Source organism: Cucumis sativus, chromosome 5, assembly GCF_000004075.3.
Source record: "Cucumis sativus cultivar 9930 chromosome 5, Cucumber_9930_V3, whole genome shotgun sequence".
In the NCBI taxonomy this organism is placed as follows: Eukaryota; Viridiplantae; Streptophyta; class Magnoliopsida; order Cucurbitales; family Cucurbitaceae; genus Cucumis; species Cucumis sativus.
In genome coordinates this window covers 29,129,989-29,142,304 of record NC_026659.2, presented here as the reverse complement: position 1 = coordinate 29,142,304, position 12,316 = coordinate 29,129,989, and the positions used below count along the sequence as shown (strand labels likewise).

The 12,316-nt window shown below is 34.6% G+C and overlaps 1 protein-coding gene and 1 non-coding gene across 3 annotated transcripts; one reads left to right on the top strand and one right to left on the bottom strand.

The window, feature by feature from the left end:
• Window positions 1-484: 484 nt before the first annotated feature.
• On the top strand, window positions 485-11,490 carry LOC101219567 (nucleolar protein 6). 2 transcript variants are annotated; one of them, XM_031886081.1, is made up of 27 exons: window positions 485-720; window positions 1,631-1,818; window positions 2,020-2,181; window positions 2,603-2,768; window positions 3,021-3,143; window positions 3,254-3,387; window positions 3,472-3,622; window positions 4,291-4,358; window positions 4,749-4,847; window positions 5,531-5,646; window positions 5,811-5,985; window positions 6,070-6,180; window positions 6,257-6,335; window positions 6,457-6,603; window positions 7,074-7,187; window positions 7,652-7,776; window positions 7,860-7,942; window positions 8,013-8,137; window positions 8,275-8,359; window positions 8,434-8,571; window positions 9,674-9,770; window positions 9,850-9,975; window positions 10,304-10,396; window positions 10,497-10,602; window positions 10,707-10,849; window positions 10,934-11,020; window positions 11,091-11,490. In XM_031886081.1, the coding sequence occupies exons 2-27, from the start codon at window positions 1,663-1,665 to the stop codon at window positions 11,220-11,222; spliced, it is 3,141 nt and encodes a 1,046-aa protein (XP_031741941.1). In that variant the 5' UTR covers window positions 485-720; window positions 1,631-1,662; the 3' UTR covers window positions 11,223-11,490. The 2 variants fall into 2 exon arrangements, with proteins under 2 accessions (XP_031741941.1, XP_031741940.1); XM_031886080.1 differs by having other exon boundaries at window positions 8,239-8,359; window positions 11,091-11,449.
• On the bottom strand, window positions 2,829-2,950 carry LOC116404211. The gene has a single exon (XR_004217146.1). It is a non-coding gene; the product is annotated as a U6atac minor spliceosomal RNA (small nuclear RNA).
• Window positions 11,491-12,316: the final 826 nt, after the last annotated feature.

The window sequence follows — 12,316 nt, the reverse complement described above, 5'->3', positions numbered from 1 at the left end:
AATCTAACAAAAATTATTGGATATGAAATTTAGTGTGGAGGAACTCGAGGAGTTTGAGATGAGATTTAGTACACATTAAATGCTATGTCAATTATGTGTTTGGTATGTTGTAACTGTTATTTACTTTTCAGGTGTATTCGGGGGAAGCGTTGAGTTATGGAGGGTTAAAGTTATGATAAACCTACAATTATGATAAGATGTGTTTGGGGGAAGAGTTATAAAAAAGTGTTGATAAGATGTATTTGGGAGAAAGGTTATGTGGGTAGGGTTATGATAAGATATGTTTGGGGAAGTAAGGGTGTTCAAAAAGACCGATAACCCGACCAACTCGACTTACCCAATCCAAACCGTATGTGTTGGGTTGGGTTGAAAAAATGAAAAAATTAAATTTTGGGTCGGGTAGCCAGGTTGGACTAATAGGGGTCGGGTTGACCCAACCCGACCCGGTTATAAGTAATATTACTATATATATAACTTAAAACTAAGAAAAGCCCAAGCCGTACGTCTTCCTCTTCGTTCTATTCTGCTCCACTTCGCTCTATTCTGCTCCACTTCGCGTGCACCTCTCCTTCAACCTCTTCCTCAATCGCACGCAGTCGTCTCCTTCATCAAGGTTTTCGTTGTTCGCCTCCCTCCTCCTCTCTCCGCCTCGCAGCCTCTCCTTCAGCCAGCCACTCCGTTGTTCGCCTCCCTCTTCACCTCTTCCTCACAGTCTCGAAGGTTTGGTCTTGAATATTTTAACTTGGTTTTCATTATAGTGAACTCATAATTTTTTTTTGGCTTTAGTTTTGATGAGATATTAATTACGCCACAAGATGAAGTTTACGTTTTTTTTTTTTTGGAAGAAATTGAAAATTGTTTATGCTCTGGATTAAAAAAGTTTGTTCACTTATAACATTCACACATTCAAATAAATAAAAGTGAAGTCTGTTTAAATTCGTCCCTCTATATTTGGATTCGATTAATCACGACATAATTTGACTCCACTGTCATTTGGCCTCAATTCTGGAAAAGTTCTTCCTTCAATTCCTTAGTTTGTAAACATTTCCGTTTTTCCCAATTAATTTATTTAGATATTCATTTGACGGGATGAAATGTATTAGTTATTGTTTTAGGCTTTGTCAAGTTATTCTATGTTTGTTTGGATTTATGTGCTGGAGTTGAATGAAAATTTTTAGTTCCTTTTGTTGTGCGATGGAGAAGTTTTCATTGAATTTTTTGATTGTTTGATTATGTTTGTTCAAGAATTGCATTAACTTTTTGATTTTCCAACTTCAATGGTGTCTGCTTGTTATCTCTATGTTATTCATAAAGCACATGTTTGCTATGAAAAATCAAATAAAACCCTTCAGATAAACCATTATTTTTTCACGGTAAAGCAATAATGAGATGAAAAAATTAAAACTAGCCAACCCGCCAACCCAACCCGGATTTTTTGGGTTGGGTTGGGTTGACCCTTGCATAGTGAACTAGGTAGGGTTCATTTTTTGCCAACTCGGATACTATGGGTTGTTCCATAATTTTCTACTAACCCGGCCCAACACCGCTTATGTACACCCCTAGATTTCATAGTTAAGCCTAATCACCATATTCTTTTTTTTCTTTTCCATATCTTTTTTTTCTTTTTCAGAAAAGCATTGGTTTCTCAGTCAAGCTGAAGAAATGGATTCCGATAATCTTCTAGATCCCATGGAGATGAAGGTCAAAGAACTTTTAAAGGAATTTCAGCTTGACTACTCCCCTGCACTGCATAAGCTCGTCGAGGGCACAGTTTCAGCTATCAAAAAAGCAATTAAACTTATTCCTGATGACTTGAAGGTTGTTTTTCTCTCCATTCATTACCTAAATGTCAAACGATGAATGACCCCTATGTTCTTTGCTCGATAAACGGCTTCACCTGGTGTCATTAACCAATGATTGGCCTTGGTGTTCTTGTCATATTTAACCAAACTAGAGTCTTGTTTTGTTTTTCCTTGAATTTCTAGATTCTGAATTGAATTCAAAGCTAAAACTTTACAGGTTACTGCAGCTGCAACTCCGGGTTTTATCAGGGATATTGGTGCAGACAAAGTGGAATTCAAATTTAGGAAGCCAAAATCAATTAAGATTGGCGGCAGTTATGCCTTTCAAGGCATTGCAAAACCTGATGTAAATGTGGATCTTTTAGTTGGCCTGCCAAAGGTATTGCATATTTTAGTTGACGTAGTTCAGGTATTTCTTAATTTGGTGTAGTAGTGGTCTGAATGTCTTTAAGGAGTAACCTTAAAGTTAGGTTAGGTTTTCTTGGACAGTTGGCTGAGTTGAACGAATAAAGTGATAAAGGTTTTGAAACCCCTTGGGGCTGGTATAGTGGCCACAATATCAATATTCATCAAATGTTCAAGAGTCTGACAGTAGTCCTAGCTTTAACCATCTGACTTGAGAAAGCTTTGAGGACTTGTGATTATTGAAAAGGAACAAATGTTCAGATATAATATCTGTAATTGCAAATTTAACACACTTGTCTGTATGTTCGGGATTTTTTTTTCAATATTTTATGCTGGCAGGGTAGTAAACTAGTAGTTCTCTTGGATGTTTCTTAGACTACACTTCTTGGTGGCAGGAGTGCTTCCATGAGAAAGACTACCTGAATTACCGGTACCATGCTAAAAGGTTCCTTTACCTTTGCACAATCAAGAAGTATTTGAACTCATCTTCAATGTTTTCAAAGGTTGAATATTCCACACTTCAGAATGAGGCTCGAAAACCTGTTTTAATCGTTCATCCAGGTTGGTTATGTGGGAGCTTTGCAATTACTGCATCAGAAATTTAGTATTCACTTTATCTGAGAAAATAGATGTTGGCATTGCACTTGCTTGCACATTTAATCGTATGTGTTAAAAGGGAAGCCCAAAGGCAGTTCCTGACCCTATCAGGGGAGATGCCAACCATCGCTCCTATAATCAAACACACTTGCTTTCACATTTAGGCCTTAATTACATTCATAATATTAATTTTGAGAAATAAAATTTCGGTTGTAGCTTTGGAGGAGCTGAAGGTAGCTCCTGGATTTTTTGTCAGAATAATTCCAACAATAGAAGCATCCTATTTTAGCATTTCAAAATTGAATCTCAAGCGAAATAACATCCATGCCTTGAACCAAGGTATTCTCATCATTTCATTTTTATTATGTTATGGTCACCATACTTTGACCATCTATTAGTTAAGTGTGTCAACTAACTTTTCTCGTTTCTTTTTTGTTATTTGTTTCAAGGCAGCTTACTGCCAGCTACACCTAAGTATAACTCTAGCATTTTGGAAGATATGTACTTCGAAGATACTGCGGAAATGGTTAAGAAGCCTTTTCTTGAATCAAAAAGTCTGGTAGAAACCTTAATTCTACTTAAGGTATGCTCATGAGTCACAGTATTGTCTCATACTGACCTGATCACTTTAGATCTTTGATATTTTAACATCTCATTTATGTTATAGGTTTGGGCTCGGCAGAGGGCTCCAATATATGTTCATGATTGCTTGAGCGGATTTTTAATAGCTGTAATATTATCATACCTCATTACGCACAATATAATAAATCATTCAATGACGGCGATCCAGATGTTTCGTGTTGCAGTAAAATTTATAGGCAAGTTTCTCTTTTATTTTGCCCTATCCTCTCACTTGTTAGTCAAAACTGCATTCAGTGGTGTGCATGACAAAGAAAAATAAGAATGATTTTTTAATCAATATTTCTTTTTCCAGTTTTAAATATATTCTCTAAGGAAAAGAGATATGAATATGAGACATGGATAGGACACGATTATTATAGTATACATTTTTAAAACTATACCATTTTTATACCAAAAGAAAATTCATAGTAAATCAAACAGATGCCTTTATATGCTTAAAAAGCTTAGTTTAATGTATCTCACACTCGATTTATTATTATTGTCATATATGTGCCTTTTTAGTCTAGTCAACTAATATTTTATGCATATCTATCATATTTGTTGCACTACGAGTGTCATATCCAACAAATGTCCAAGTGTGGGAAATGTGTACAACACGGACACACTAGCCAAGCTAAAGTGTTTGTGCTTCTTAGGATGCCTCCTTTAGATGTGAAAGTTTCTGTGCTAGAGCAATGCTAGTAACAAGTGATAAATATATTTGATAAATGATGGTTTTAAATCATATTATGGTTCAATTGCCTGAAATTAATAGTTTTCCTTGAGTTATATAGAAGTTGTCATATTCTTCTGTTTAAGAAAGGAAATTTGTAATTATTTGGAAAATTTTATCCTGTGTCTGCAGCCTCTTCAGATTTATGGAAGCGTGGGCTCTATTTTAAGCTTGGACCTCAGAGTACTGTTTCAAAGGAGGTTTAAGTTCTGTTTCTTAATGCTTTTTAAAATGTATTTATTTGTATGAGTATCTTTCTTTGTGTTGGGTGTTTTTCCTTTTCTTTAATTAAGTTCCTGAGGTCAACTCAGGAGATAAGATTCTTTTCATTTTTTGGGTTATATACCATCAATGATGAGTCCAAACAAGTTTTAGTTTACACTGTCAATTGCTTTTCCAGATTATCGTATAATCATTATTATTTACTTTAGTTCCCTATTTAATGATACTTCACAGAGTATCTGTGTTTTTTTATTATTCTCATTGATGATCAGTTATGTTGTGGGAGATCTCTCATGCAATCATTGTGTTTCTAATATTTTTTTCCTTGCAAACTCTGTGTTAATGTTTGATTCAATTCTCTCATGCAGGAAAAGAAGCAATATAAAGATCTGTTTCCTGTGGTTATATGCAATCCATCTTCCAACTTTAACATTGCTTTTCGAATATCGCAATCAGGTTTAGCTGAGGTACGGTTATGTAAAAAAATTGTGCTCAATCAATTCTGACAGTGTTCATTAATTTCTGAAATGCAATAAAATCCCATTTTTATTGCTATGTTGAAAAATATTAGGGGATTAATGAGAATTCAATCCCTAGAAAGCTTACAGAAAACTTACTCTTGTTTGAGTTAACTTCAAGAAGTGGTATAATTACAAAAGGAATTTAATTAAGGACCCCAACACCTCATCCCAATAGCTGTTTTTGGTTTATTATTTTTATTTTTAAAACTTTCTTTAGCCATTAATCCAATAAGATGTGTTTTACTGAACTTAAACTTTGACTGGAGTATCTTTGTGTTTTCTGAATCGCTGTCAGTAAAGGAGTTATTCCATATTATTTACCGTTGAATTATGATAAATCTGGCTCGCGGCTTAAGTTCAACAAACTTAGAAGGGGTTTCCCTCAATTTAGACTGAAGTAGTATGAAAAGCAGAGGTGCATATGATTTTTCTTCTGTATTCTAACAGCAAATATCAATTCGAACCATTTTGGAGTCATTTCATTTGCATTTACTATTTATTGCCTTCAAACAAAGGAGGGTTTTCCAACTTACGTTTTTTTTAAAAAATTATTTATTACTTTTTATACATTGTTCTCAGCTGATATGTTAGCTTCTTCCTTTTCCTTTTGTCCATTTCTCAATTTTCAGCTTCAAGATGAGGCTGCAATGGCACTTGTATGTTTGGAGAAATGCAGCAATGGTGGATTTGAAGAGGTTTTTATGACCAAAATTGACTTTGCTGTTAAATATGACCATTGTATTAGGTATAGATCACAACTCTTCTACATTTCCTTTTTTTCCCCTGCATTATTGTACATTATGGATGGTTTCTGTTATTGATTTTCATTGCTCCTATTTAATTATGGGCATCTACATCAAAGTAAGATTTCATTTTGCTCTACATCATGTTCTGTATTTATTTTTATAGATTGAATTTGAGGGGACAAGATAAGCTATATGCATCAGGCTTTTGTATGGATGATGAGTGCTGGAGACTATATGAGCAGAAAATACATGGGGTTTTAAGTCAAGGCCTGACTGATAGAGCAAAATTCATTCGTGTTTCCTGGAGGAACACCGAGCCTGGATGCAATATTGAAAATGTATGGGCCATTTACTGAAACTTAGTGTTTTATGTATATGTATTATTCTTTAATCAAGTGTGCTAATCGTCCTTGTGATCTCAGGGATTATCAGCATTTGATATGCAACCATTGCTTGTTGGAATTTCAATAAGCTCTGTGGAAAAGGCCTTTCGTGTAGTTGATATTGGTCCGAATGCTGATGACAAAGAAGATGTAAATAACTCCCCAAGTTAGAAAGTTTCCCCCCTTTTAAAATACATTTACTCATCAAGCTTTTATTCCACAACAGGCCCTAAAATTTCGAAGATTTTGGGGTGAAAAAGCTGAGCTCAGGAGATTTAAAGATGGCAGAATTGCAGAAAGCACAGGTTATATAATATATTTTCTTCTGCTAGTTTATTAACTTTATTGATAGGAGTATTGTAGCCTTACAAGTTGCATCTGAGACCACCCACAAAAGGTTAACTTGGTTATTTCTAAATTTCGTAGTTTGGGAAACTGATCAGTGGACAAGACATCTCATTTTAAAAAGAATTGTGGAATATCTTTTTGTTCGACACCTTTCACCAATGTCAACCAACTGTATTATGCATGCTGTGGATCAGATTGATTTCTCCCTGCTTCATGGTTCTCGAGGTATTCTATGACCTGATCTTTTATAATATTTTCTTTAAACAAGAAACGAACTTTTAATTGTTAAATGAAAAGATAGCTGTGACATGTTACTATAGTTCATGAACCAACTTTCACAAAATGCTATTTTTGTATTTGTTTTTTCCCTAATTTATGCATAATTTTCTTTCAACCATAATCTTTTCATATTAAGTTTGATTCTTTCTATTTAATATTCACAAAATTTTCTAATGCATTTCCTTGTATTGCAACTGTGTTTACAAGATGCTTTCTGCATCTAGCCCCCTTCAAGTCAAACTATAATGCTACTTTAAGTTTATAGCAGCATATGACTTGGCAGTTACTTTTTCTTACATAATCTAATATGTACATATCTTAGTGGGTTCAAAAGAAATATTTTACACCATATGCTGTATTGAAACAAATGCTAAGGCAATATTTTCTTTAAATAAAAGGTTTCTTTATTATTTCAGATCCAATAACATTTTCTGGAACTTTGCTTGAGTCATATGAAGTTTTATCAAAGCGTTTACGGTCAATCGAAGACATTCCTTTGAAGGTGTCTGCTGTACAGCCTTTAGACTCAGGTATTACTCTTCAGAGGACACAATTCCCTTGACTCTTGATTATTCCTGTCAATTATAATTTCATTATCCAGGTTTAGATTGCAGGGATTTGGACTATTTACCTTTTATCATTTATATCAAAAAGTGTAGGGATCTGTATTTCTTCATCGTATCTTTAATTGACATCATGTTGGCAATGAAGTCAGCAGAGTTTACATCATAATAAGTGCGATTACTTGGGAGTTAGGAGATGCAAAACAAAATAAGAAAATGCACTAATGTTTTAACTGAGCTGTAGTCCTATTTTTGAAATGGTTTTCTATTTATCTGCCCTGAGACAATTTTGGTTATATCAGCATAATAATATAGTACTATCAACTTTAAATAAGAAGGAATTTTGGTTATATCAACCAGAAGTTCAGGAATAAAATTTCCCCTAGACACAGGGTTAAGAATAGCAGACTGTATGCTTATCATATTTACAGCCTTCAGGTATACATCTGTCTATCCTCCCGAACCTCACCCACTAGCTGAAGAAAAAGCAAGTGATCGGCGAACACCGAAGACATTTGCTCCATCCTCCATCAAGCCACTCGAAGTTATGATTCAGGCATGAAGTAACCCTGAACACTACGTTTATTTATTAGCATTTTGGAAATAACTTTTGACCAGATCTTATCCCCTTATTTTCAGTTGGAAGGCTCTGGGAACTGGCCTACTGATGAGGTTGCAATTGAAAAAACCAAAACAGCCTTCCTTCTTAAAATTGGAGAGAGGTGAGCAAATTTTGATTTTGTAATGACAACATTAACCTCGGATGTCAAGCTGATGGTCTCAATATTGCAGTCTACAGAATGATTGGGGTATGACATGCATTGCTTCAGAAGATTCTGTTAATGTACTTGTTTCTGGTTATGCCTTCCGTCTAAAAATTTGGCATGAAAGAGGCCTGAGTTTGTTGAGTAAGGAATGTAAGCCGTCATCTCTCTGACATATTTATGAGGTCTTGGGTCAGGTGGTATTGTGGTTTTCTTGAACCATTTAAATGTTAATAAGTTAACTTAATTTGCAGCTGGAAATGATTTATCAAATCGGACCTCCTTGACAGATAAACAACTTTTTATTCAAAGCCAGCATTCTAGCATGATTAGTGGACTACAGGCTCGTCACTCAATATATGGACCAGTTGTTAGGTGTGTACTGATTGCTGTGTATGTTATAGATTTCAATAATGCACTCCTCACAACTGTGTTGTTGTCATTTTAAGGTTGGCCAAACGATGGATAGCCTCACATTTCTTTTCAGCATGCTTGGTAGAGGAAGCAGTCGAACTGTTGGTAGCTTCAATTTTCCTGAAGCCTCTACCCTTCCATGCACCACTTTCTCGAATCACAGGTTTTTTAAGGTGTGTATATACTAATGGTTAATGCATCTTTGTAGGGAGCCTTCTCTTTTTCTTTTATCTGTAATTTCATTGGAGGAAAGTGAAACGGAATGGTTATAAAATAACAAAAGCCTAAAAACAGGTGTTATAACAAAATAGCTTTTACAGAAAGATATTCCAGTTATACGAAAAAAAAGAATAAATAAAGGACAATTGCAGAAAAGAACTTGGACGTAGAAACCAAAAGTTAGTATTGGAATGAGCCATGTTGCACACTCCTTCCTAAAACCTCTCTACACCCTTAAAGGTTCTCTTCTCTCTCTCTCTAGCCAAATAATTCTTTCAATAGCAAGGGAAGTGGCTTGCCAACAGCCCTTTCTTTCTCTAGTTCCCTTTCCAATGGAAAATATTAAGAATTTGGAATGCGAGGCAAGGCCCATAAATTACTCATCTGCAAGTTCCTGGTTATTTATCATTATTATTATTATTTTAAATTATTTGTCTAAAGAGAAATCAAATTTTATTGAGGAAAATGAGATAACAGTACAAGGATATACAGGAAAGGCCAACAAAATAAGTCCAAACAAGAACTAGCAGAAAGGGACTCCTATCTAGAGGAATAAGACCTAGCACATTATTACAAAACTCCTTAGATCCGAAGCTCACAAAGAAATATAAAGTCTAGCGACAAATTTATTCCTAGGACCACTTGCCCTATAAAGATTCGGTTCTCTCTAGTCAAGTAGGAAAAAAAAAATCTCTTTTAGGCCTCAATCATGAAAGTTTCTGACAACTATCCTTTCGATCTTATTTTATTTGATTGAAGTCATCTTTTTAGTTTTGCTCTCTTTTCTTTGAGCCTTATTTTTCTTATGCTCTTGAATTCTTTTTCTTTTTTTCTTTTCCAATGAAAATTTGGTTATTCATGAAAAACAAGCTTGCTGAAAGATTATGCCTTTATCCTGCCCTACTCATATGTACTTGCTATGACCTTATCCCACGAAGCATCAAAATCTGAAGTGATTTATCATTAAATTATTATTATTTTCTCATTTGACATCCTTCAGTGCTTAGTTTGTTTGCAGCTCACTTCATTTGTTTCTGCTTTGTGACTTCTTTATAGGTTCTTAAGATTATTGTCGGAATATGATTGGACTTTTTCTCCATTGGTTATTGACATAAACAATGATTTGGGTGCAAACGAGGAGAAAGAAATAGCTGTAAGAATGTTAGCAAGCAGTTCCTATTATACTTGTGGGTGCCCTTTAATTGCTATTTATTCTCATCAATTTTTTATAGGATAAATTTAATATGACACGAAAAGATTTGCAAGAAAATTCGCAAAGTGGAATTCCCGCCATGTTCTTAGCAACAGCTTATGACAAGGCATCCGAGGCTTGGACCAAGTTGTCACCAAAAGTTTCGGTATGAAAATTTAAGCTCTTTTCTAATGAGTGCCTTTAATTCAATATCTTTTCTTATCAAAAGAATAATGAATTAAGTGCCTTTCAATCTACCTAGGATATTAATTCATAACTTTTCTTTGCCAAAATTTATAAAATTATATGATTATTTAGTTGGATTAGTTGAAGTGTGAGTAGGGACCTATGATTTCGTTACAAATTTCTCTGCAAGATGTCACTGCCGCCCGAGACTTTAAATATAGAGCTCTGTTGCACATAGTATGCATGACATCATTGATTGAGCTTTGTTATTCTTTTGTAATTGACGTTAAGTGCCCTTAATGTTAAAGGAGCTCAAAAGGTTGGCTGCTTATGCTAGAAGCAGCGCAGATTTGTTGACAAGACTAATGTTGCAGCATCAGGTCGATTCTTGTCTGTGGGAGGTAAGGAAGTATCCTAGAACCACGATTTGAATCGTTTTATTTTCAGCTTTAGACGTGACAGTTCCTGAGAAACCCAACGTAACCTTCGTTCCGTTTGCAGTCCCTTTTCCGAACTCCATTGACGAACTATGATGCTGTTATTCTTCTCCATAGAGACAAATTACCTTACCCACAACGCCTTCTCTTCCCATCTGAACTTAACCAAGGTAACCTTCGTGAGCTGGCTAGTGACGGTCTTTCTCGATGTTCCCTTTTCGTGTTTGTCGGAGCTTTTGATATTTGAATTTTAATCAGAAGCATATTCTAGCAGGAACCCATGTCGCAAAAGGGAATCCTACCAAAATCTTCACTCCATTCTTATCTCCTAGAAACTTGAAAGCAAGTTCTGAAAACATCAAGGACAGACTTTTGGTAAATTTTGATCCATTAAGGTGTTATATCGAGGATCTGCAGGCAAGTAAAGTAACTCGGGATGCTTTGATATTTCATTTTTTTAATTGTCGATTTCATTGCTTACTCATTTTTATGAAAATGTAGAAAGAATTCTCCAACACTTTCAACTTATGGTATGACTCTTTGGGAGGTGATGCAATTGGTGTAACATGGGGACAACGCAGTTCTAAGGTAAATGTTTTACTGTCATTTCAAAATTTATCACCACAATTTAAACCGAATTCTTTACTCTCTCTTACAGAAGCGTGAACGTGACGACGAAGTTGTGGCAGAAGAAAAAGAACCAGCTGAAGTGCTAAAATCTGCTGGTGAAACTGGTAAAGGTTTAATGAGGAGTATCTACCTACTCAAAGCTCCAAGGCTTACCACCTAAGCTTAATGCCAAAGAAATAGTATACTAGGGTTTTTTTCTTCGATTAAGTATCATTAGATCTGTTGTTATTTATCCAATCATGTTTTACCCCATCTTTCAGTTGGAATTTTCTATGCCCATGGAAGAAAGGCTGCTTACGAACTGAACAATTTTTCCATTATTAATACAATGTATGTTATATTTGATTATTGATGTATTAATATTATGGAAATTTTGGCTGAGGAAAATATACATTAGATTTTACAATAAATTAAATCAACTTCTACTCTTCCTTCAGGACTTCACCCAACATCTCAAAATTGTATTGGTAAAATTCCAAACAGGAAGTTGGTTAGTCTCTCATCTTGATAAAATCTGTTGATAGGAAACTTATATTATGTTACATAACATAATATTTAGGAAATTGACACACCTTAGAGGAGAAAAAAATGCCATATATTCCTCCAAGTTTCGAATAATTGTTGAGAATTCCAATACTTCTTTTTTGTGGAACTTCTAAGTTCTAATTTACTAAATATTATGTTACATAAGTTTAGGGTCAATTTCAGCTCGAGATTAAATAAAAGGGAATATTATCCAGAGTTTAAATAAGAGGGAATATTATCCAATTAGAGCCTAACCTAAAAGTTATTTATGTGATTTTCGTAGAGTAAAGGTTAATGTTTCTTAAAAAGAAAAAAACTTGTATCTGTAATAATGTTTTCTTTTGGTAAGACCCTCTTCAACGAGTGGTGATGTGCAAACATGGTATTGTATCCAAATGACTCCAACAATAACAGGAATCAGTCTAAAGAAATTGCTTGTTCATCAACTTCGGAGCTTAAATTCAAAGTTTTGGAACCATTAGAGATTGTTGATGTTAAAATTTTTCTGAAGTTTTGAGGTGAAGTTGCTCTCACATTTGTGTGTCATCAGTCGTCTTTCATCATTTGTTTTCAAAATATTTGTCCTTTTGAACACCTATATGTTAATGCAATTTCTTACTTTCATATTAAAGTCATTAGTTATATAGGTTGTGTCCTTCTTTAACCTCATTAACATATTAAACTTGAAACACGTCTATATTTCTTAACCTATATGTTAATGCTCGTCTA